At 38.6% G+C, this 27351-nt stretch overlaps 1 protein-coding gene across 1 annotated transcript; it reads right to left on the bottom strand.

Annotated features, from left to right (window-relative positions):
* Positions 1-928: 928 nt before the first annotated feature.
* On the bottom strand, positions 929-27351 carry LOC131224812 (lon protease homolog 1, mitochondrial-like). Its single transcript, XM_058220214.1, has 20 exons — positions 26906-27351; positions 16379-16444; positions 15460-15651; positions 15260-15325; positions 15098-15139; positions 13959-14081; positions 11937-12035; positions 11575-11640; positions 11363-11449; positions 10874-10913; positions 10582-10753; positions 6862-6986; positions 6599-6729; positions 6366-6470; positions 6115-6228; positions 5233-5400; positions 4423-4524; positions 3536-3799; positions 2718-3236; positions 929-1612 (listed from the first exon to the last, which is right to left on the bottom strand). The coding sequence occupies exons 1-20, from the start codon at positions 27218-27220 to the stop codon at positions 1427-1429; spliced, it is 2982 nt and encodes a 993-aa protein (XP_058076197.1). The 5' UTR covers positions 27221-27351; the 3' UTR covers positions 929-1426.

Here is a 27351-nt window from a genome sequence, read left to right as displayed (position 1 = left end):
TAGTCCTTATGCAGTGTGTTAGGAGTGTGACCCTAACCTCCTCCCCCAAAGTTCATGGTCAGCTCCCAAAGTCAGTCATCATTGCCCCACATGGCTCCAATTGTAGGGAATGGCTACCCTATTGAAAGAACTCTTTAACTGAATCTACTAAAGAGACTTCTTATTCGCAACGCTCTGTAAGAAGATGGAGGAAATGGGTCCATGTAAATCGATTTGTGTTCAGCTTTCAAAGTTAGTCAGCTTCCAAAGTCAGTCATCGTTGCCATAACTCTCCCATGATTTCGATAGGATTGCCCATAATCAGATTTTGGAACTTGGATTTAGCCACATTTGAGTGTGCAATGTGTCCATTTTTTAAGTGACTGCATATCAAGCATCATACACTGGCCAGAGTACTAACTCACTCCCTGATTCTTTATCTATACGGCGACCATTAGAACGGCAGTCTGGATTACTGAATCAGGGTCTCCACTTATACAAAAATACCAAATGAAGAACACCATTCAGATTTCGGGTCAAGCATTCTATGGCATCTCTACCATTAAAAGGCTCTTACCCATCAAAGAAGCTTCCAAATCGAATGTGGGGACCACTATGTTGTGTATATGCCGCATCCAACGCAGTTATCAAGTGCACCCCACCATGATTAAGGAACATGCCAAAACCAAACACAAATCCAAATTTTAAGTGGGCCACAACAAGGGAATATATAAGCTGTCAGCATAATTGTACTTTGCACCCTGTCGTGTGTCCCACCTGAGTTTTTGTTACATACGATTCTTGGGATGAATGGTACCCATAAGTCTCACTAGATGCATGGTTTTGATTCTGCATACACATCAACTGTGGGGCCCACATAGCTCATACATATGGCAATCACCATGCAAGGTATGTTATCTTTTCCCCTCATTAGAGATCCAAAAAAAAAAACACAGACAAATAAAAATAAATAGATAAACCATGACAAGTAGCGCAATATTGCTGCATTATTTCATACAGTTTATTCTGAAAATACCCCCATTGGAAAATCTTTTAAAAAATGCAGCCTTATACCTTCTGTTCCCAAAATGACACTACTCATCACATTGAAATTTTCAACCATGTTTAAACGGTCCACATCACTGGTATCAATGTGTGCACCGCTCGGGAGTTGTGATTGTAAAATAAATGAAGCCTGCTTATAACATAACTCTATCCATTGAAAAAAAAACTGTGGCCCCCTCCCAATGACATTACAATTGCTACAAAGGGGTGATTTGAATTTTACAAAGGCATCAAAAGATGTAAATAATGAATGAAACCCAAAAGGCTTTGATGCCTTGACTCGGACTTTTGAGACTCAGACAATGAAGCATCTGATGTCCACAAAAAACTTTTAAGCTGCATCAAGATTCGGGCCCCACAGCAGCTGAGCAAATCCAATGGTTTATTTCTCTGAGTCTTGGTCGGTGTTGAAGGCCAAATTGAGTATCTGGTTGTAATCATCTACAAAGTGGACTTCAAGGCCCTCTTTCACATTCGCCGCGAGTTCGTCAAAATCTCTCCTGTTTGCAGATGGGAATATGATGGCCTTCACGTCGCTCCTCCTTGCAGCAATGGTCTTCTCCTTGACCTGTTATATTAGGACGAATCATGCAAAAATTAATCTATCGAGTTGAAAATGGCAGTTAGTACGCCAAGGACCAATTTGTAAAAGAGGATCGCCATGCCATGAATATGCCAAAAAAAAAAAAAAAAGAATCAGTTCCAAGTTGGTATAAGTAGGACCCATGGTTCTCTGATCCAGACCATTGGTCTGTAAGGCCCAAAGAAGCATGCATGCCCCAACAGTCTCCTCGGAATAACAATCTTAACCTATCAAATTGTGGCTTACAAATATACCATTCAGAAGAGATGTAGTGAGTGTGGGATCAGACAAATGTTCTGGATCACTGGTCCATATGCCCCACTACTAGAGAAACTGAAAACCCAAGGGCATACATGCGCATCCTCAGTTCAAGGATTATATAAATCCTCCTTAGTAAAAATGGGAAATACTAGACATTGGACAGGTGCACATGGCGAAAGATCCAAACTGCTCAATCTGCAGGCCACTTCTCAGGTGGGCCACAGCCTAAAGGGGTAGCAATTGGAAGTACATAAGGCTCCAATCTATTCTCATCATTGGACAGTCAGGGAAAAAGATTCGGAGTAACTGCCCATTAAAAAAAGTATATTTCTAATATTGGCAAATACATCAGTGAACCTGGACTGACCTACCGACTCACCACTTCAGTGATGTGGCAACAGAAAAATATTCCAGCAATTCGCTGTTTCTAACTGTTTGATCTATAAGTTTTCCCCCCCTTCTATACCATCACCCTTAGATTGTTTTTTATCATTCAAAAACAGGTTATGGGTAGCATAGTTATAAACTTCAAACAGCGACTCTCTCTCTCTCTCTCTCTCTCTCTCTCTCTCTCTCTCTAGGGGGGGGGTAATGACCAATCCAAGATATGGCCCACTAATTGGACATGCCAGATCCATCACTAAAGTGCACTGATCATTGGTTTCTTGGATTGATGCCATCTACTAAATGGGGCTTGAAATGCACCTTGAAATATGCCAACTTCTAAACCAAACTTAAAAAACATGTACTAGAAATCAAACAGGATTGCTGGTAAAAGCTTCCTTTTGAACTAAGAACTATAGATAGTTTGGTTTTATAGATTACGTACCCCACCAATGGGAAGAATCCGTCCTGTCAAAGTCACTTCCCCCGTCATGGCAAGATCTTTCCTGACAGGCTTCTTCGTAGCTAGGGACATCATTGAGGTGATCATGGTGCAGCCAGCACTGGGGCCATCCTTTGGCGTAGCACCTGCTGGCACATGGAGATGTAACTTGGAATTTGCAAAGAACGGGTTATCTGGTTCTTTCTCAAGCAATATTGCTCTAGCGACAGTATGAGCGATTTGGGCACTCTCTTTCATGACATCTCCAAGCTGCCCAGTCACATGCAGCGCACCTTTTCCATCCCCTTGCTCAACTTGGGTGGTCTCTATGTAGAGTGTTGAACCGCCCATTGCAGTCCATGCAAGACCCATCACGACACCTATTGGCGTCTGATCATATATACGCTCGGCATGGAAGACTGGTTTCCCAACGAAATTAGACAGGTTCGAAGGATCGATTACAACTTTCTCAACTTTTGTACCATCGTCCATTTCTTGGGCACCGACAGTTTCCGAATTGTCCTGTCCATAAGATTCAAATAACATGGGGTAATGAATATGTGCAAGTATGCGGCCAGCTTATCCTAATCTTTCATATGGGGTATTAGCATGGTTTTTAGACTAGGAGATTTGAATCAACTCGTTCTGTCTTGAGTCGAGTCATGACTCACCCAAGTCAAGGGTGTATTGGCCCAACTCGGGCATGTGACTCGTGGTATCGAAACAGATCATGTAGTGTCTAATCTGAGTCAACTTGTCTAAGTCGCACCCAACTCGGCCGAGTCTTAAAACCATGTGTATTGGTTTTTTTTATCCGATACCTTTAAATTGGAGGGTCGATCCAACGGACTTGGAGTTTGATCTGCAGGGAGACTTGTCTGCATCTGGTCAGCTTCTGTGGAGGTTTCACTGGCCTGTTCATGACTGGTAGCTTCTGCTGGTTCCGTAATCTTCTCTCCTTCGGCTACAGCTTCACTTGACTGTTCCACAGATATCTCTTTGGATTCGGTGGGTTCCACACCCTGAGCACTGACGGTTGCAGCCGGCTTATTTGGTACTCCTTGCCGTACAAGTTGCAGAGCAATCTGCTGGGCATCAAAAGCATTGTATTAAGATCGGAGGGTGATCACAAATCCCATTGAAACAAGGATAGGGAGCGTTTGATTTGTATATATAAACTGATCAACAGATACACCCCACATTGGATGGGCCATACCACAAATTTCGCACCGATTGGACCACCCTACCATCCTATTGGAGTGCTTTCCAGGACAGAAGACAGATAGTTAAGACAGCAGAAGTTCTTTTGATCGTCCATTTTTCCCCTGAAATCATCCTTCAAATCCAAGGTGAATTAGCCCAATTGGTATGAATTTTGGGATATAGCCCATCCTACTCCACTGAAATGACACTCAGAAAAGAACTGATATTCCAGCTGAACCATTTCGGTAAGTACAGCAAAAATATTAGTACAGATGATTTAACCGAGAAACCCAAATTTCAGCCGAAGATGGTGACAGGATGAAATTAAAAAATAATAATAATAATAATAATAATTTTAAAAATATATCGGAAGAAATAGAAATCTTGACAGGAATATTTCAGTAACGCTGATCAAATTCAAATTCAAATGTAAGAAAGGAATATGGAAATTCTGCAAGACAGTGAAGACAACTGAGAACTAGTAGCCTGATAGCAAAAGGCAAACCTTGCGGTATATCTTCTCAATGTGCTTCTGTAGATTCCGCACACCTGCTTCCCGGCAGTAACTTTCAATCAGTGCAAGAAGAGCTGCATCAGTCACCTCAACCTGGACCAAATTATTTTTTGAGATTTTAGAGTTTTATGGTTGGTAATTACAAATACCAAGATACCATTTTTACATTTTAGAATAGAGAAATTATCACACTAAGACAGTGTATACGAACTTTTGCATACATACAGCCCTGTCACTCTTGTCAATGTGACACGTGCAGAGGATATACTACCCATGCAAATGGTGGACCCATGAAGATCGCCTGTGGCAAGGTGAATCAGGCTGGTCCACTCACCGAGTCACTGAGTGGGCCATACCATTGAAATCAATGGAGAGGCAATGATCTGACTCAACAGACAGGTGTGGACCACCTAATCAGTGGATTGGACTGATTTCATGGAAGCTAATCTACATGGTGTGGCCCTTTTTTGGCACTTACTCAGATGTCTTACATATGTCACATTAGCAGGAAAGATGATGATGAATGTGAAGGTTCACATACAAATTACAATGCCTGTATGAGATCATTACTCTTTAGAATAACCCATATCTTCACGATTCAGCTTGGGACCAGTAAGCCATTTGATCGCCAGCATTACAGACCATCTTAAAAGAACCGATCTACTGACAACCGACAAAGCAGCAAGCTGAGCCAATCGAACTCAACTCAGTGCCTAAGCAACAACCCAATCCACATGCCACAATGGAATCAAAAGTTTTTTATAAAAAAAAATGATTATTGTTCAATCAAAGGAGTTGTGCCTGTTCAGGCTTGATGCCACATGCTTCCCGTGTTGTCTTCTCCAAATAGTCCCTAGCAATATGCATCTTCTCGTCGGTGATATAACCTGCAAGGGTAATTATCTCCATTCTATCCAAGAGAGGATTAGGTATCATCTCCACTACATTTGCCGTGCAAACAAAAAGAACCTGTAATGAAACCAGAGAAAGAAGAGCTGTCAGGGTATATGACAGAAGTGGACGAACAATCTATTGGTTGTAGTTGAGAGTATCTATGATTATCTGATGGTGGTGGTGGTAATTATGATCATCATCATCATCATATCTATGTCCCAGCTATGCCTTAATGAATCTCATTTCAACAATCAAGATTAAACAAGAACTCTAATGACTGCTTGTCAAAAGTCTGACAACCAGTAGCCCACCTAACATCAACCCTCCTTTACCACCTGATATGTCACATCCAGGTTTACTTCCATTGAATAAATAACCACTGAGTTGAAATAAAACTACCATTAGTATGATAAACTGAGAGAGTGAGAAAAAGGATAAAGAAAAACATGAAGGATTTTGTAGCCAACCAAAATAGGTAGCAATAGCTACATGAAAAAGAAATAACAGCATGAATGTAGGAGATGGAATTACTCAGTGCTCTAGTATCCATTCACCTCATCATGGACTAATACAGAAATAAACAGCATGGTGGTTTGAATTAAAGATGAACATTTAAGCATGTTTTTTGTTTATTAAATGGCCATCCAGACTATCTAATGTGCATACCATGTGCTCCACATGTTTTCTACTTCATGTGAGTAAAGTGCTATAAAGTTTAAACACAAGCAGAAGAAATGGAGCCAAAATATTGCACAGATATAATTGCAATAATTTTCTGTGGGGTCATACCTTGGATACATCAATGGGAACGTCAAGATAGTGGTCGAGAAAATTTGCATTTTGCTCAGGATCGAGAAGCTCCAACAAAGCACTAGCTGGATCACCAGCGTGCCCCCTTCCTAACTGTAACATACAGTATCAGCAGAGAAAATGGGTCATTGAACTGATCCTACATAATTATTTGTTATGTAATCCTAATAAAAAGTAGCCAACAAAGGAATTTAAATAAAAAAAATAAAAAAACATGAATTAGTAAATACCTTGTCAATCTCATCAATTAGAACAAGAGGGTTAGCTGTTCCCACATTTTTGAGGCATTGGACCATTTTTCCCGGCATAGCACCAATATAGGTCCGACGATGCCCCTAATATATTTTTGAAAAGTTAGAGATGCAAACGACTGAATTCTATTCAAATGGATTATCCCAAATAACATTTTTGTTTGTGATAGGCTCATCTGCAATCAATAGCCTCAGTAAGGCATTTGCAGTACCTTGATTTCAGCAACGTCAGCCAAGCCTCCTACAGAAAATCGATAGAACTTCCGATTCAAGGCACGTGCGATTGAACGACCGATGCTTGTTTTACCCACTCCAGGAGGCCCCGAAAGACAAATGATCTTGCCTGCAATTGGTAAAACGCCAGACGATTAGTTTGTAAAACAATAGAGAAAAGCAACAAATTTAACTATTTACAAAGCATATAACTTTATCAACAAAGGAATTACTAATCATCGAAAAAACGGATCATACTGACCTTGTGAAGTTCCTCTGAGTTTTCCAACAGCTATAAATTCTAATATCCTCTCCTTAACATCAGATAAACCGTAATGGTCTTCATCTAGTATTATTTGAGCACGATGGACATCAAAGTTCTCGTCACTGCATTTTCGATGGAAGTAGCAAAAAATGAGCACAGAATGTTATCTATCTATCTATCTATCTATCTATCTATCTATCTATCTATCTATCTATCTATATATATATATATATATATATATATATATATATATATATATATATATATATATATATATATATATATATATATATATATATATATATATATATATATATCGGAATATTACAATTTAGAAGTACAAGGATTAGGAACCAATGCTCGAGAACATTCTATCGGTGCATGAGGTCAAGCACAGGACACTCAGGTAAGCTCAATACAATGAAACAAATGAGTCGAGTTTGAATTCAGACATTTTTTGTAGGAACAAATTTCAAAGGAAGAAACTAGGTGGGGGCAGGGGCAGTTAAGAATCAAGATAAAAGGTTAAGAACATTGGAGCCTATTTGAAAAACTAATGAAAAAACAAGTTGAAATGGCATCTATAGATCTAAAAACTGTTTCTGCCTTGTAGTGTTAGAACAGTGCGGTAACCACATAACAATATCATAACCAACCCCATAACTGCTAAAAGAAAATCACTAACATGGCACAAGAAATCACAGTAAAATAAAATGCTGTATTAACTTTTGAGTTTTGACCAATCCGTGCCCCGTGTCCCATATCGGTATCGGTTGGAGTAACGGTGACCTCCAAAACCGATACGGATACGGGGGCATAACGGTGATACGGGGGCGTAACGGCCCGTAACGGCGCAAAAATTTTTTTTTTGCCAAAAAAATATGAAAAAATATGAATTAAATCCGGAATATTCTAAGCATTCCAAATATGCATTCATTTATAAATTGGAACATGTTTATGGTGGTGTAACGGTCCACTCTTTGGTGAGAAGTTGTATCGGACTGTCTGATGAATTTATGAACCAGATAACCTGAATTTGACTACAAAATTCATATATTTAATTTTCTAACTATCTACTGTCAATGATAGATATATTAGAATGAATGTAATATGAAAATATCTTACATTTAGGTGTTTGCAATTATTTTTTAGGGCCAAAATTCATGCATAAATAGAAAAAAATATATAAAAAAAATATAAAATGGCACCGCAAATATGTAAAATGCACATTAACATGTTCTACTATGATTAACACATCATATGACATCATTAAAACAGCAAAAGAATCATTAAAAAATGATTTTTCGAATTTTCAAAAAAAGGGCCGAAATAAATGCGTAAATAGAAAAAAATATAAAAAAAAATATAAAATGGCACCCAAATATGTAAAATGCACATTAACATGTTCTACTATGATTAACACATCATATGACATCATTAAAACAGCAAAAGAATCATTAAAAAATGATTTTTCGAATTTTCAAAAAAAGGGCCGAAATAAATGCGTAAATAGAAAAAAATATAAAATGGCACCCCAAATCTGTAAAATGCATATTAACATGTTCTACTATGATTAACACATCATATGGCATCATTAAAACAGCAAAAAAATCATTAAAAAATGATTTTTCGAATTTTCAAAAAAAGGGCCAAAATAAATGCGTAAATAGAAAAAAATATAAAAAATATATAAAATGGCACCCCAAATCTGTAAAATGCACATTAACACGTTCTACTATGATTAACACATCATATGACGTCATTAAAACAGCAAAAGAATCATTAAAAAATGATTTTTCGAATTTTCAAAAAAAGGGCCAAAATAAATGCGTAAATAGAAAAAAATATTAAAAAAATATAAAATGGCACCCCAAATCTGTAAAATGCACATTAACATGTTCTACTATGATTAACACATCAAATGGCATGATTAAAACAGCAAAACAACCATTAAAATTTGATTTTTCGAATTTTAAAAAAAGGGGCCAAAATTCATGCGTAAATAGAAAAAAATATTAAAAAATTATTAAATGGCACCCCAAATCTGTAAAATGTACATTAACATGTTCTACTATGATTAACACATTATATGACATGATTAAAACAGCAAAACATATTAAAAAAAGTATAAATACCTATTTTTGACGAATTTCTGAAAAATGGCCCACCGAGCTTTGATTCAAAAAAATCTGTAATATAATGTGTTTTTATCTCAAATACCTAGCTAAGGTTGGTCGAAATTAATAGTAGAAGGAGTGAAAAACAGTTTGGAAGCAAGAGGTTTAAAAAAAACAGCAAAAAATGAGCTAAAAATGAAAAAAAAAAAAAAAAAGGTTACCGGCCCGTAACGGCCCGTTACGGCCGTTACACCCCGTAACGGGCCCGTATCGGCCGATACGGGTACCAAAAATCGTATCGGCCGATACGGCCCCGAAACGGGTAACGGTTCGCACCGTTACCATTACGTATCGGCCGATACGGCCCCGAAACGGGTAACAGTTCGCACCGTTACCGTTACGTATCGGCCGATACGGCCGATACGTAACCGATTTGGCACACAACTTTACCCTGTACATATTCTCAACAGAGTAAGTCACCCAACACTGTTTCAGACACTATCTTTCAAAAAAAAAAATAATAATAATAAAAAATCAGACACTCCAAGAGTATTAGAAAATAAATACCAGCACGGGTTGCTAGAACCAATAATATGAAGTGCATCTCTCGATTTGTACAGTACTACAGCTTACTCTTACCTAGTGTTAGCAAGTAAATACCAGCACAGTTTGCTAGAACTTACAATATGAAGTGAATCTCTTGATTTGTACAGTACTACAGCTTACTCTTACCTTTCTCTATTGGCTTAGAAAATGGGCCAACAAATAAAATCTTGATTTGGGAGTTGAAGTGAATAGCATAACTTCCCAAAGCACGACTCAAATTTTTCCATCAACTTAACTTTGCTCTTGAGAAAAAGCTACCATAACAAGAGCACTTAAGGGCCCGTTTGGACACACTGTCACAATCAGGGTTCGGAGACAATACACTGATTTTGAAGCCCATTTGGATCCCACCCACAATCGATAGTTTGGGACCCACCCGATGATTTAGTAGGCAAATCGACAAGATTTCAGAAACTTATCTGGCTGTGGTACCCTCCCACAGTCAGCAGTCGGCAGTCTGTCCAAACAGGCCCTAATGGAGTCCCATGAAGTGTGTTCTGGAACACATATACCTTACACGTTGCACTTGCTTAAACCTTCATGGTGATCATTATGGTTGATTTGGTCTGATGGGCTATGGCCTAAAGGGCAAGATTTTAGTAACCTTACAATAATCAGTACCTTCAAGAACAGGCAATGGTTAACTAAAAAGGAGGAATGCACACATTTAACAGGGAAAACTGACAACCACAGTATGGTCAGAGTTGTCTGGTCAATATGTTTTTGGGCTATGGCAATCCACCTGGTGGCCCACAGATCCTGATCACCATTCATCTTTGCCGTGCATGAAGTGGAGCATGGCACTAAACGGAACTTTATGCGCATGCGGCGTAATAGCACCTCTCTTATTCTTATACAAATATTTTGTTTCAGTTAAAAGAAATTTTCGATGGTCTTAGTACCAGAAAATGAGCACAGTATGCTGATAGAACCGAAACAATTTTCCTTTGCAGGAAGAAGAAAGTATAGAAGCAAAAACTAATCGATGAAAAACCTGTAGTTTCCCCAAGGCAGTGCGGTCAGCCAATCGAGATAGTTACGTGTGACATTGAACTCGCTGGAACTGGCCTCTAGTAGCTGCAGCTTTGTGAGCTCTTCTTCTATAACTTGCAAAACATGGGGTGGGCATCTCTCCTTGTTTGGTTCAAGCCTCTCCCTAAACTTTGCTGCAGGAGAGGAAGAATAGAGATTGAGGACCAGCAGCAACCATCTGAGCATGTATAAAACCATCTTTTGGATAGTTGAGTTGTTTTGCGACTGAAGAGTAAAGGTTCTCTAGCACAAACCTGAAAGGGCTGTTTTGTCATCCGTTTCCAAACCGAGCTCCTGGGTCAAGACAAATGAAGTTAAATCCCTGCAAGGGTAGAATTCTGATGAAGCAAACCATCCAACCAAATGAACTCGCAGTTCAGTTCCCCCCATGGTTACAAAATTTTCAACTTATTGAAAAGATTGCAATTCGATAAATTTTCTATATAAGTTTTTTGCATAATTCGTAAAATATTGAATAATTCACTAATTACTCGCATATGATGCATGAACTATTTAGGAGTTAAAGAAAACAATAAAAACAGAAATGATTAATGTCTCATTGGAAAAACAGATGTGAAAAACCCTTCCCAAATTTACTTTTACAAATGATGAGCATTTTATTCTCCAAGTTGTTCTTCTAAAGTAAGTTATGACCACAGACCAATAGCATGCAGCTGATTGAAAAGAAAATTGAAATAAGTAATTTGAAAGTTCCGAATTATGAGTTACACAGATCATCCAACCTTCTTTATTGCTTTAAGCTGCTCATTCAACAGGTAACGCCGCTGCTCGCCGCTTATCTTTTCTTCAATTGCTTTTGCTATTGATTCCTAGTACACAGCCCAGAAAAAGGTGAGAAGGAACAGGCATCAACTGATCCTTCATCAATCATCACCAGAAAATAGAGGGCTAAATGTAGAAATACAATAAAAAAATGACTTGGGGCAAGAACTACCTGTATCTTGCTGATCTCCATCTCTTTCTTTACCAATTCTAAGGTCAGCTTTAAGCGCTTGTATACCTGAATGGATTATCAACACGATTCCTTGTAAGTGGGTCAATCCCATTTCGGTATCAATTTATTGTGCAGTAGATATGCTAGTTAGTACATGAAATTGGGGAGAAGATTGTGTGCCCAGTATGCACTGAGAGTCAGTGCACACATCTCGCACTGTCCCTGGACGGTGGTAGAAACGTGTGAATGGATTCTTAGGTCTCGCCCATTAACTTATCTTCTGTGAGTGTTCAATCAAATCATTGATTTGTTTCAACCCATGAAACATTACAATGACGCTATAAAATACGCATGCATCTTACATCGAGTTCTTCAAGCACTTGCTGGCATTGCAACTTGTTTGCCCCTGATATAGCTGCTCCGAAATCTGCTAACCTTGGAAAGTTGAAATCACCAATATGCTGCAATTATCAATAATACGATATCAGATTGTATGTACTTAAGTATAAAGCCAGTTTTTTCATGTACACCAAATTTCAACAATTGTACATTTATTAAAGAGTATATGCATTTGTATCTTTTTTTTTCTTTTCTTTTCTTTTAATCAATATATAATATTGAATTCCTTGCGTACTCCCCTTAGAACCAACTTGTAACTTAATCTGCTCCCAACTGATCAAAGTCCAAGGTGCACTACCAATATTATAATATTTTCATCAGGACAGTTTAGACAAAATGGCATTTCTATGTCTTGATTTTCAAACAAAAAGTCCACAGTCCAACTGAATATCAACATAAAAGAGAAATCACAGAAAGCAAATCTACTTGTGCAAAAGAATTTAGGGAAGAGCTTTGCTAAGTGCACATGCATGTGCAATGAAGTTCATGTACAAGCCCCACATGACAGCATAGCACATACGTCCGAGATCTAAAACATCCATCATATTGGTTTGACCTCTTACATATGTTCCCAAAACTAAAATCTGGTCCAACGAGCAAGTGGGCCCCAGTACTTAGAACCGGAGGAAGGATTAGAAAACTTCAGCTAAGTTTTTCAAAGCCATGAATTTGTTTTGCAGACTGTAGCCCACCAGACCAGTGGATCAACCTGACTCTTGAGGTAGGGAATCAATATAGTGGTGCCATTCTGATGGATGGATTGGATCTCGGACCTATAAAGCCATGATGGCACAAGTTTGGCGTGTAAATGAGCTTTATTCCACACGTGTGTAGGCTTAGCAAACTCATTTAGTGAAATTGCAAGACAAACCGTACAGAAGGATCCAGTTAGTTAACCAACGACACAAACATTAGCAGGTGGACAGAAAAACAGAAGATAAATGGAAAGGAGCACTGGCTAGATGAAGGTGCCAAGTAGGAAAAAAGGAGCTTTGGACTGGGTATTCAGTCGCATAGTAATAAATAACCGTGATAATTTGAAAATATCAAGAATTTTATGCAATACATTAAAAAATTGGAAAATATTGCATATTCTCCGTCTAACTTCATAACCAAAAATATACTTTAGCGATGAACTCATGAAAACAAAAACTCTTTTATTTCATTTTTTACCGCTTATTTCTTTTATTCCCTTATTTATTTCTCCTTCCCTTAATCATTTTGCTTCTGATTATTTAATTATCTGAAAAATACTTCAAATGTATCCAAAAATTGAAAATCTCCTGAGAATTCAAGTGCCGATAAACAGCTGAAAATTAGGTCAGCATTTTGCTTTATGGAATATTTGCCAGCTTGAGATCAGAATAAACTGCGCGGAAAGTAAAAGAAATCAACAGCACCAGCCAAATGCATGGCAGGAACATAATCAGAGTTAAACATGAAAGGCCTCAGGCATGAAACTAGATCTCACATGGGCTGGGTTAAGGGGCCGTTTGGATAAAACTTCCAAACGGGGTTTTCCTGAAACTGTGGTATTAACAAAATTAGTTGGATGAGCTGATGGAAACAGTGCCGTGTGTGAGTGATCCAGGGTTCAATGCCTGGAAGTGTTACCTTTCAAATATATATATATATATATATATATATATATATATATATATATATATACACACACACACACACACACACACACACACACACACACACACACACACACACACACAGTTGACTTGTCAAAAATTAATCCGCTTGGTTTTCAGAAAATGGGCTTTTTAGTGCCCTGATTTTGATGAGTGGCAATCAGACGGGATTTGAGAAAGGTCATTGAAATGCACAACATGAACTGCAGTTGGTTTAAAAGTTAAAACTGCATTTAGGCATCAAAAGCCCATTTCAAGAGTGCATCCAAACGGACCCCAAAAGCATGTCACTGCATCAAACAAACAGAAGTATTTAACCTGACTATTTGAAGAAAACTAGTGCACCTGAGTATATGTTTGAACATGATCTCTCCAAAGGGAACTCGTCTTCAAAACATCTCTCAAGGTTGATATAACTTCAAAGGAGGTAGCCTTTATGATATCATCATCCTTATTATATGGTTTATCCTGCAAAACATGCCAAGTAAAGGTTGATATAAATATTCAATTACAACAGCCTTAAGAAGCCAATAAAATTAAAATGATGCATGCGATTTCTGAGTTCAAGTACATCTGAAACAACTAGTGTACGTCGTCTAGGTCTCATTATACAGAGAAGGGAGGAAAATGAATTGTGTTCTTCTTCTTCTTCTTCTTCTGAGAAGAAAGTCTTGTATTTCTTTAATTTAGATGGTAGCTCAGAGCCTCCAGTAAAAAACTAGTCAACTTTGGAATGAAGTCATCGAACTGGATTGAAAGAATAAATCCTGATCAATGTGAAAATAACCATTGAAGGACGATATGACATGCTGACAATGAACAAAAGTTGAAGATAAATTTAGAAAACAACGGTGTCTAAAATATGTGATCTTCCCAGCATTGGGGGGGGGGTGGGGCATCTAATACCATGCCTACCAATGGAAACTTTCAACTCAGCTAGTACAATGGCTTTGCCATGCATGCAACATCCATCCTCCAAAAACCGGTCTAATTTCATGAATATAGAATCAAGGTTTAAAGAATAGACCGAAACCAGTAAGTATTGCCCAATAAGTACTGGTATTACACATGAATGATGCTAGTGAAACATCACAGAAAACACATACTAATAGTCTAATACCATGCCTACCAATGGAAACTTTCAACTCAGCTAGTACAACGGCATTGCCATGCATGCAACATCCATCCTCCAAAAACTGGTCTAATTTCATGAATATAGAATCAAGGTTTAAAGAATAGACCGAAACCAGTAAGTATTGCCCAATAGTACTGGTATTACGCATGAATGATACAGTTGTATTGGCCTGAAACAGCCAGATACAGGGGTGATAAGGAGCCGTATCAGTGGTGGATGATACAATACTTGATACACTAATTTAAAAACCTTACATAGAATGCATGGAAATACTTGCATGCCATTACATCTTATTAAAAACAACAGAAATATGGAAAATCGGCAAGAAAACAGGACAGATATAACATACCTTGAGATGATCAACTTTCACGGTAAGGGGATCCTCGCCAACCTAAACAAAAGTAGGTTTTGTTATGGAAAATGTAATTTGTTGAAAAATCAAGCAAAATAATCCAATAGGCCTATAATTATCCCCCCCCCCCCCCCCCCAAAAAAAAAAAAAAAAACATACCATCTCTGTTATTCGTAATCGCCGATGGCCAATAAGAACGACCTGATCCCCTTGTATACTGGTTATCTGATTGGCCCAAATTAACAATAAAATGAATCTTATGGAGAATGACCATCCAAAAGACATTTCATTCGCATATTCTATGCTTCTGATACACTGAACTACAAGACCATTCAACCTTTGTGCTGAAATAGAGATACCTGTGCCAATGTACCAACTTCATGGAGACGGTTGAATAATTCTTTTCCCTTGAGATCATATATGTTTTTCTCTGTTTCCGAACCAGTTGCAAGACTAGGATCAGTTCCCGGCTCGTCTTTCAGAAGGAATGCACCTGCATATGGAGCTTGTCTTTTACGGTTTTCTACTAAAGCTGCTAGCAATTTAGGATCCTGCAGGAGAACTCAAACCATACTGTGAGAAGGCTGAAAAAAAGTAAAATAAATAAATAAAAACCGCTGCGAGAACATTTCAATTGAATTATCCTTCTAGATGTCACGGGCAACAATATAGGTCAAGAGTTTTTTTTTTTTTTTTTTCCTCCCCTAAACAGAAGCTCAAGAGATATCGCTAATGCCATTCCTTAGACACTCATTACAGGGGGGAGGATAAGAAAGTACAAGTTGCAAAAACACACCAAAAAAAAAAAAAAGGAGCGTATATTAATAAATGAGAAGCCAAAACCCACATATGTAGAGTTTCGTAAAGGTCAGTAAATCAAAATGGCATATGGTTTTACAAACACAGTTTTAAACATCATCCTATACCAAGTCTACTCAGTATCAGTGGAGAATGAAACAAGACATCCCTTGAAAAGTGCACCTTCACCGATTCCAATGGTCAGTTGATTACAAACGAGTCACAACTGGTCTATAGGTTCCATCTCTAGGTGAGTGGCACTCTAAATCAATATTAATTTCCATGCGGACCATGCCTACCAATGAGGGAAATATTTTCTTGATATTTTGAGAAGACATAGCATGTGAATAGCAAACCTTATGGTGGTTGTAAACAAATGTAGAAGTTAATAAACCCAAAATAGTTCTGGTAAAAACAACTAAAAAGGGTGGTTTTGAGGGGCAAAGTGAATATCAAACTCAAGCGCGATGCAATGCATACCTTCACATAGATTGGCATGTAGAAACCAGGAAATAAAGGTCTGTGTGGCAAGGGCAATGCAAGAACCTGCAACAAAAGCACAAAACAGGAATCTGATGAGGACCCAAAAAAGAAGACAAAAAATTATGTCAGAAAGAAAGCAAATAGCCAGCACTTTGAGAATCATATTCACTAATATGCAAAAAGTAACTAATGTACCACATAGTTAAGCAACAAGAAATGGCAAAATTCTACTCTCTTTTTTTTTTTCTTTTTTTCTTTTTTTTGAAAGGTAAAGAACTATTATTAGTGAATTTTGACCAATGGAACAACATCTAACTAAGCCCTGCCGAACACAACCGCTTCTGAACCTCTCTTATCTCAGAAGGACCAGTTGTTCCTTTACCCCCATAACTCCTAAAGAACCACTCTTATCCCAGGACTGGTTGTTCCTTTCCCCACATAACACCAAAAGGCCTGCTAACAAAACTTACCTCCACACCACCTTTCCTTCACTCACAGCACCTCCCCCATGCCACGCGAGGAAAAGCTCTTCAATAGACCACGACATCACCCGAGGGGTCATAAAGAGGAACCTGTCCCACACCTTGTGAGTGAACACGCAATGGATGAACAAGTGGTTCATTGTCTCCGCATCCATCATGCACATGATACAACAATTAAGGATGGCAATCGACCTCTTTTGCAGGTTGTCAATAGTGAGCACCCTTTTCCATCCAGATCACCAAGCAAAGGCTGCCACCTTTGGAGGTACACCATAGGACCACATATGAGTTGTGATTACGCACCTCCCGCCCAAAGATCGGTGATAAACCTATAGAAGGATCGCATGGAGAACTTGCCAGATTTGACCAAGGGTCACACCATCAAATCCCTCCTGCCCAACGCTGGTTTAACTTAGAGGAGCTAGTCCAAGAGACGAGAGAATATCTCCACCTCCTCATCCGACATGTTCCTTCTACAAGGGGGAGACCACACAACGGAACCACTAGAAACGGAAAAGCATCTCCCAATAGAAAAGCAATCGATAGAAACTCCTCCTAAAGGGGCCTCTTGCCAACCCACAGATCTTGCCAGAATTGAATCTCTTGCCTGTCACCACAAGAGAACCTAATATGCTCCTTGAACATAATCGCCACTCTACGAACTGCTTTCCAACCCCGAAGGCTCTATATAAAGATGAATCCTTCACCCACCGCCCTCCTTAGACCCCACATTTACAAGCAACTACCTCCCTTCTTCCACCCCAAACCTCCAAAGCAACTTCAAGCTAGGTTCATTTGCTCCAACTTGTTTATCCCTACACCCCCTTCCCTATACGGTTTACACGCCTTGTCTCACCAAGTAGGTGAAATTTTTTCTTGATGTCAGTGTCTTACAATTGGAAATCTTGCCACAATCTACCCAATCTCTCCACTGCCTCCTTCAAGCATTTGAACAATGACATAAAATAGATTGGTGGGTTCAAAGAAGCTGCCTTAATTAGCGTAAGTCTTCCCCCCAGAGAAAGATAACGACTCTTTCACCTTGATAACTTCCTCTCCAACATCTCAATTACCTTGTCCCACGTGTTTGGCCAACTTGCCAATGCATAAGGGAAGCCCAAGAAAAGACGAGGAAAGAGACCTAGCACGACACTCGAAGACCTCCATCAACCTTTCCACTTCTTATTTAGATGTACGGATACCCATTATCTCACTCTTGAGAATGTTAACTATTAATACCAACATAACCTCAAAACCCCTCACAATCTTCGTAAGTTTATTCACCCTCTCAGTGTCTATGACACAAAAAAGAATCATATCGTCGACAAACTGGAGGTGTGAAATATTGAAGTTAGCATTCTCTACATTAAAGCCACTGATCAACCCTACCGAATGGCCCCTCCCAACATCTTACTAAAAGCTTCTGCCACCACTACAAAACGAAAGAGGGATAAAGGATCACACTACGTTAGACCTCGCGACGCCTAGAAGAATCCCTTGGGGGAGCTATTGGAAAAGGGGGAAATCTAGCCGATCGCACACATTCTTGAACCCAGCTTGTCCATGCCTGACCATAGCCCATCCTCCCCAATATATAATCCAAGAAGCTCCAACTCCCATGATAGTAAGCCTTCTCAATATCCAACTGACAGATGATACCATTTTCCTCTCCCAGTACTGTGAATTCAAGCACTCACCAGCAATTAGAGTACTATCCAAAATTTGTCTTCCCACCACGAATGCACCTTGAGGTTTGGAGTAAACATGACCTAGCACCGCTTGAGATTTTGGCAAGTATTTTGTAGGGAGCCCTTCTCATGGTTCTGAATGTTGTCGGTATCGGTCGGCGTATTGGCCCAGCGGAAAAATGATATGATGCGGCGTCGCATATCGGTATCTGGGTCGTATCAGCCCATATCGGTCAGATTTTTTTAAAAAGCAAAATAATATGGAAAAACATTAGAAAATTAGAGGGGAAAAAAAATGAGATATTCAAGAATCTATCTTCTTCTTCTTCTTTTTTATATCATGTATGCAATGGTGTATTGGACCATTCTTTGATGAGAATGTTGTTTGTTGATTTGATTTGTTGAAGGTCAACTAAATGGGCCCTAATTAAACACAAATCAAGCATGATTTGGTGAACAATGGGCCATTACATTGAATATAACAAAAAGAAGATGAAAATATAAAAAAGAAAGTGAAGGTTTACCATTCTTTCTGATTTTTCCCATAATGGTCCACTTCGCTTTCATTCGTCGAATCCCATTCAAATCATTTGTTTTGATCCCAAAATAAGTCTAGATCTAGCCTAAAATAAGTTTTTAAGCTTTTTCCATGGTTTAAGTGAAAAAAAGAAGAAGAAGATGTGTGAAATTTTGAAAAAAAAATAAATAATCAAAATTAGGCTTTTATAAGCGAATCAGCCTGTATCGGCTGATACGGGTCAATTTTTTCGTATCGGACCAATATCATCTCCTATCGCGTATCGGCTCGTGCCAATTCGGATACGATAAGGTTGTATCGACCGATACGATACCAATATTTATATCCGTGGCCCTTATAAAACTTATGGGTCTAAAATCTCGCAAGCCCTTGGCTTCTACTTTTTTCTCTCTTTTTTTAAAGATATCGGCTCCTTCCACTTTTGGTATGATTGCAATAAAAAAAGCACCCAGTTCCAACTAGAGCCAACATCTCTACCAAAATTCGGATTGGAACTGAAACAGGTCACCTTTAACAATGTCCAAATTGTGGGCTGAGCTCTCATCAGTAAGGCAGCGGTGGGATATCCCTTGGTGCATTGGAGGTGACTTCAACGTCATGCGTTTCTCTTTCGAAAAATCCAATGGGGGCAGGGTAAACAATAGTATGTGTAAATTTTCAGATTGGGTTGCTTCTCATGATTTAGTCAATCTTCCTCTTGGGGATGCCAGATTCACTTGGTCTAACAACCAGTCAAAAGCTATCCTCTTGAGGCTTGATAGATTCCTTCTCTCATGTGACTGGATCGAAAAATTCTGCCTTTTCAACCAATGTGGTCCGCCGAGAGTGATCTCTAACCATAGGCCAATTGTTTTAGAAGTTGTCAACGAAAATTGGGGCCCAAAACCCTTCAGATTCGAGCTAGCTTCACTAGAAATAGAAGGGTTCAGCAATATGATTTCGTAGTGGTAGTCTTCCTTTACAGTTGCAGGGTATGCAAGGTTTAGATGGGGTTAGAAGTTCAGATTGTTAAAAGAAAAAATAAAATCTAAAAGAAGTTTTAGGTGCTAGGGAAGTTGAATTCGAATCAATTTTGGCCAAAATCCGAACCAATCTGATTTCGGAATGGTGGTCTTTCTTTATAGTTGCAAGGTATGCAAGGCTCGGATTGGGTCAAAAGCTTAGATTGTTGAAAGAAAAATTAAAATCTGGAAGAAAGAAGTTTTGGCCTTTTGGGTGCTAGGGCAACTGAATTTGAATCAAGTGTGGCTAGAAGTCATGATGTTGATCTTAAAGAAGACGTGAGCCAATTGTTGGAAGAGGAAAGGGCTAAAAGGCTAGATTTATCAGCTAAGTACAATTTCTTCTCTAGAGAAGAAGAAATTAAGTGGCTTCAGCGATCTAGGGCTTTATGGCTTAAACAAGGGGACAAGAACACACGTTTTTTCCATAACATGGCGAGTGTTTGAGCCCGAGCTAATAGAATCAACAACTTGGTATTGAATGGTGTGAGAATTTCAGATAAAGAAAAATTGTGCGACTCTCTTGTTCGATATTATAAAATTTTGCTTTATTGCGATGATTGGAGAAGACCGAGACTCGAGAATCTTCATTTTCCCTCGCTCTCTATGGAAGAGGTTGATTCTTTTGAGAAGCCTTTTACATAGGAAGAAATCAAACTTGCAGTTGACTCAATGTGTGGTGATAAGGCTACTGGCCCTGATAGTTTCCCCATGATGTTCTTTCAGAGGTTTTGGTCGACAGTTGGAAAAGATGTAATGGACTTCATTTCAGAATTTTTTGATAGAAGGCGTCTTTCTAGAGATATTGGTGCTACCTTCATTGCACTCATTCCCAAGATAGAAGGAGCGAAGCTTTTGAAAGACTTTAGGCCAATAAGTCTAATTGGAAGTCCTTATAAGATCTTAGCCAAAGCTCTTTCCCTGAGGTTTAGGAGTGTCTTATCCAAGATCATCTCTGAAAATCAAGGTGCATTCATAGCAGGTAGACAGATTCTGGATAAAGCCCTCATAGCTCATGAATGTATTGACTCAAGGCACAGGGAAGGGGAGAGTGGGTTAGTTTGTAAGGTCAATATAGAGAAAGCCTATAAACACGTAAATTGGAAATTTTTAGATTATATACTTCAGAGACTTGTTGGGGCCCAAGGTGTAGAAGTTGGATCAAGCGTGCATTGAATCTCCTTCGTTTTCAATCCTCATCAATGGATCACCTTTTGATTTCTTTAAGGCGTCCCACAACAATAGGCAAGGCGGCCCTTTATCTTCGTATCTCTTTGTCGTCATTGGGGAAGCTTTCAGCATGATGCTTCGTTAAGTTGAAGATAATGACTCAATTAGCAGCTTCAAAGTGGGGAAGGCAAGAGTGCAAGTTAGTCACCTACAATAAGTGGACGATACGATTCTTTTCTATAATATAGACATGACGTATGTCGACAACCTCAGAAAATTTGTCTTATGCTTTGAAGCGGCTTCTGTTAGTACCTCAGTTTGTCAATAACATGAGTCTGTGCATCTGGAGTCGATTGAGCCCCCATTGAAAGACACGGACAACCGAAGACTTGAAGATTTGGCAACATCAAGGCTTGAAGACGCATGTAAATTGATGTGCTTTGGTAAAACTAGCCCTGAAGACCCTTAAGTTCCAAAACAACCTACCTCTAAATAATATATTTCAAATAAGTAAACCTTGCTTCGTCATCTCAAGCCTTAGTCTATAAAAAGAACATGTTTAGCTAGGCTTGAAAGAGGTACAAAGCTTCTGATGGTTGGAAACCAAAATAGAAGAAATCAGAGCTCTGTCGATTGAATCAAGAGTTTTTCGATTGAATCAAGACTCCAATCGACAGTATCAATTCGTGTCGATCAAATAGATAGTTAGCCATTAAAGATCCTTTAGAGCATTTTCTCTATAAATTTGGCACTCGGACCTTTGCAAATGAGATGTTTTTTTTGTGGTTTTAGAGGTTCTATGCATACAACTCCTATCCTATACTTCTAGACTCTAAACCAAAGAGATTTGTATCATCTTCCTTATGACTTATCACTCTAATGAGCATTCCAAGCTCCATTTGAAGATGTACATGTTCTCTTGCATTCTCTAGAGGTTAGACACTAATCATATAGGTAAATCTTTTGTCTAATCATCCTCTAGAATGCCCATATAAGTGAATACCCATTTAAAACCATCCCATTAGTTGTGGGAGCTTACACCACCATCCCATTATCTTAGGATCCTCATAGGTACATCATTGCAAGGTAGCCGATCGTAGGAGCTGAAGAAGATTCACCTCAAAGATCGGTGGAGCTAAAGAGAAGCCGCATTAAGATTGATTGAGTATCTCAAGACAGGCGCTATCACCCGGGCTCATCTAACTAGTAAGAGTTTATTTTGAGTCCATTGTATACTCAAGACTTATGTAGATTTGAGTATAAAGTTTGAAACTCAAAAGGAATTTTTATAAATAGTTGTTGCTATACCACGTCAGTGGACACAATTTGGGACATCAGATGCACTTGAAATCTTTCTGATAGCGGAGCTATAGAGTATGTGAATCTATTGGAGTATATATATCATTCTTTGATCTCTCCCTCTCTGTCTGACAGTATCGTCTGGCCGTTGGAGAAATCTGGCGCTTTCCCTATTAAATCTCTTTATAAGATTATTTACCCAACCAAGCAGGATCACTATGTCGCCACTCCGTGTATTTGGAAGTTTCAGGTGCGGCCTAAAGTTATTTGTTTTGGGTGGTCGGTGGGTCGCAATAGAATTCTTACAATTAATAACTTGGCCAAGAGAGGAATGCCGATCACCATTATTTGTTTAAGTTGCATGCGTCAGGCAGAATCGGTGAATCATCTGTTGATTCATTGTGTGTTCATATCCTCCATTATCGAAGAGTATTGTCATCGTTTCTCGGTCAATTGGTGTTCTCCTTGCTCAGCCACCGATTTGCTGGTTGCTTGGAATGGGCTCAAGCTTGGGAAATCAAAGACTACGATATGGCGTACGACCATTCTCGCCATCTGGTGGGTTGTGTGGGAAGAAAGGAATAATAGATGTTTCAACAACTCTTCTTCTTCTGCTAAGTCTGTCGGTTCTAGGGCTAAGCTTTTGGTGATTGAATGGGCTGCTAGTGTTAAAACTCTGAAAGTAGTGGATTTTAGTTTCTTAGGTCCTTAGGTGCCTTCTGCTACCTCAGTAGTTGGGCCTTTCATTTTGCTGTTTTTTCTGTTTTTTGGTTTTTCTTTCTTTTCGTCTCTTGTATCCGTTCCTTCTTTTTAATGCATTTTCAGTTTGTTGCCTTAAAAAAAATTAAAAAAAATTTTAATTAATTTTTTTTTTTAAAAAAAGAACTCAAACTCAAACTCAACTAAGTCTCTATGTGAGCCACCAGCAAGTGTACATAAATGTCATTGGTGAGCGTATAGAAAGCCTTTCTTAGTCTCTGTGTGAGCCACCAATGGGTGTGTATGTAAAGGTTATTGGCGAGCCTATAGAAAACCTTTGTAAGTCTTCGTGTGAACCTCCAGCGGAAATGTACGTAGGTCCGTAGAAGTTAGTGGTTAACCTATAGAAAACCATTGAAAACTTGAGTTTGAGTTTGTCATCCAGGAGTGGAGTAATGATTTAGCCAAACCATCCTATATCCTTGTGTCTGCGATTGATGATGTGTATGCAATTCTATTTATGCTCGTGTCCAATTTATTTATTATAGATGCATGAATAGATTGTGTACTAGGTGTTTAATTTAGTGCACACACACTTGATATTCCTATCTTATGCCATAGACTCTTTGCACATGTAGTTGTATCTTTATAGTCTATGTTCTAAGACTCACTTAATTGAATTAATTGGTAAATAACTTTAAGTGGTCTTATTCAACCCCCCGGTCCTCCATAGGACTTAGCCATAATTCTAAGCTTCCACATCACGGTACTAGTTTTAAATAACTGCGCAATTTCAATTGGTATTAGAGCGGGCTGCTCTTTAAGGATTTATTCGTCTAGAGTTTAATCCATAGGAGCTTTAGAATGATGTCTAACAACGAGGGGAGTTCCGTCTCACGACCACCGTACTTTGATGGGTCCAACTATGCCCATTGGAAGGTTAGAATGAAGATATTTCTTAAATCCCTTGACCATATGGTTTGTGAAGTTATAGAACAAGGTTGCCATATACAGGTGGAACAAATCGTGATAGACGGTGTCGCAATTACCACTCCCAAAAATAAATCCAAATGGAGTATTGATAAGGGAGCTAAATATGGCTATGATGACAAAGTTCTCAACGCTATATACTATGCCATTTTCCAGGATGAATTTAAAATAATTTATACATGTGAAATTGGAAAACAAGCGTGGGACATTTTAGAAACCACCCACAAGAGAACTAGCACAGTTAAGTGATCAAAGCTTCAGCTCTTAACCACACAATTTTAAAATATTAAGATGAAAGGGCATGAAACTTTTATGAATTTTTATTCTAAATCGAACTATATTTGTAACACCATATGGGGTTTAGGAGAACGAATCCCCGAGAGTCACATTTGTAGGAAAATACTTAGGTCTCTACTGGAGAGATTCACCTCCAAAATAACCTCCATAGAAGAGTGTAGGAATATAGATAGCATGAAAGTAGAAAAACTTGTAAATTCCCTACGTACATTTGAACTACACTTTAAAACTCCTAGAAACAAATTCATTGTCCAAAAAAGTATTCACATAGGCACGAGAAAGTTGAATTTGAAGAGGACGATGATGATGATGATGATGATGATGAAGACGATGAAGAAATGTCCGAAATCACTAAAAACCTCATGAAATTCTTCAAGAAGAATAGAGGAAAAAGTTGTGGCAAAAAGGGTAAATCGGTTGACCTTAAGTGCATAGGTAAATCTTTCAAAAAATTGAAAGAAACTCAATGTCACAACTGTGAGGGTTATGGTCATATTGCCTCCGAATGCACTAGTAAAATTAAATCAAAAGTAAAGGCTATGGCAGCAACATGGGATGATTCTGAGGAGTCTGAATCAAATTTTGAGGATTCCCATAATGATGAGACCTCGGGTCTCTACGAGTTCCAATGGCCTCCACACTACTACTCCCTATGACTAAAGACATAGGAGAAGATTCTGATCATAATACCGAAGAAGAAGAAGAAGAAGAAGAAGAGACATCCTCCGAAGAAGAAAATAAAGGAGATGTCAAATTACAAGATGCCTACAACTGGCTTTTCACGAAAAGTTTGAAAATTATAAAAATGTTAAGTCGAGTAAAGGCTGAAAAGAATCAATTGGCTGACCAACTAAAACAAGTAAAATCTGAAAATTTCTCCATGGTTCAAGCAAAGGAAAATCTTAAGTCTAATCTTTATGAGATTTTAAGGAATTATGCAGGTCTTGAATTTGAACTTGAGCCAGTTAAATCTGAAAATCAAGACCTGAGATCAAAAGTTAGCCAACTTGAATCTTATCGTACCTAGGTTGAGTTTATCCATGGAGAAAACCAATTAGGAAAACCTTTAGGTATGGGTAAACAGCCTGGGGACAAGAGAGGTATACTAGGGGAAGGATCACATGGATCACTCCAGTGCATACACTAGGCATAGGCAATATACTTTTATGTACAAATTGGTATGGTAATTTATATATGATTGATAATCTTATTATTGTAGACCAACACACATTGTATGAATCATGATATTATATGCATGCTATTGCATCAACAAAGTATAAATCTCTACATTGGGTAGGATCACGTGGATCGCTCCAAGCTTCCAATGCATACATTGAATATAGGAAATATAGTTTTATATACAAATTGATATTCTAATTTATATACGATTGACGAATCTTATTATTCTAGACCTACATGCATAGTATGTATTATACACATGCTATTGCATCAACCAAAGTATAAATCTCTACATTCAAACTATAAGTTTACATTACAAGTTTACAAATGATTCAACACAAGAAGAACATAACCATAATTTCAGGTCAGTAAAAATAGTGATCCAGGACACATGACCCATAATCCAGATCAGGTGATTCAGAACAGAAAACATACAAGGGGTTGGCGATTTAGGTAACATGGGGAAACACAGAAAAAGAAACAGATTTTAGAAGTGAATGTGGTATAAAGCAAGTCTTCATGATGGTTTCTCTCAAATAATGACATGTATGAAAAATGTGTAGCGAATATTCAAAAGCAAGAAATATGAAATTACCATATGCCTCGTTCTCTCTTGGGTTACCTACCTAAAAAACAAAGAAAAAAAGCAAAGCCTAAACGCAACTCCCTATTGACTGGATTCCTGGTCAATATAGCAAGCACAAGGACCTTCTAGACAACTGCATTAAACCCACAGTATGAGAATCAGCTAGTAGAGTACATACCCAATAGATAAAGAAGGTTCCGCCATACAAAAACACATTACAGATGTGAAACTCTTACAGTGCTGAGTGCATCTAGCAATCACATTTTAACTAATCAATTCAATCATGTTTTGGTAAGAAACGCACATCCATGCCGGACGCAGCAAATTCAAAACCATTTTCTTTGTTCGTCCAGATAACGTAACTTAATGCATTGTGATTGTTTTTCACCCAGAAAACATAGTATACAGAATACCACATTGGCATCCAACATTCTCAATGAAACAAAAACAGTAAATCCATCAGGAAAAAAGGAAGAAGAAGAAACCCACCAACGACAATACATCGAACTGGCCCATTAAAAAGAAACTAAAACCGATTCCCAAAATACCCAAAAGGCCAAAAATTCTATTTTGAACAAAAAGAGAAGACACTGACTGTTAGATAATCCTCGGGACGGGGATTCGTGGGCACGATTGCAGACGAGGCTTTTGAGTTGACTTCCTCCGCATTCTCAGCAGCAGTAGCTTCAGCTTCCGGCGCCGGCTTAGCATCCACCGGATCCGACCCGTCTCCAGATTCCGAACAGAAAAATACCCTTTTGCATAAACCATGATTCCTTCCACTCAAGCTTCTCAGCGAGCCCAACACCCGAAGCAATTGAGCTTTTCCTTCTCCTCCATGCCTGAAATTCGGGGGAAAATCCGCACAAAATCTCTGCATCCGAAAGGAAGATGATAGAACCTTCAGCATGGATGATGGGTGATTCAGAAAACCCAGAAATATTCGATCTTCGTCGATTTTTTCTCCGAAAATTTCTTCGAAGAACAGATTAAAGAAGGGAGTTTTTTTAGGGTCCTCGCCAAAACCCTTTCTAAACCCCT

The sequence above is a fragment of the Magnolia sinica genome, chromosome 14, assembly GCF_029962835.1.
Source record: "Magnolia sinica isolate HGM2019 chromosome 14, MsV1, whole genome shotgun sequence".
Taxonomy (NCBI): Eukaryota; Viridiplantae; Streptophyta; class Magnoliopsida; order Magnoliales; family Magnoliaceae; genus Magnolia; species Magnolia sinica.
Note: the sequence above shows the minus strand (reverse complement) of the source record. Positions and strands in the feature narration are given on the sequence as shown.

Coding starts and splice junctions, on each gene's coding strand:
- LOC131224812 (XM_058220214.1), bottom strand. CDS start 27,220: ATGCTGAAGGTTCTATCATCTTCCTTTCGGATGCAGAGATTTTGTGCG. Junction 6,987..10,581: donor CTGCCTTGGGGAAACTACAG/GTTTTTCATCGA, acceptor TCGAAAATGCAG/TGACGAGAACTTTGATGTCC. Junction 6,471..6,598: donor CTGACGTTGCTGAAATCAAG/GTACTGCAAATG, acceptor AAAATATATTAG/GGGCATCGTCGGACCTATAT.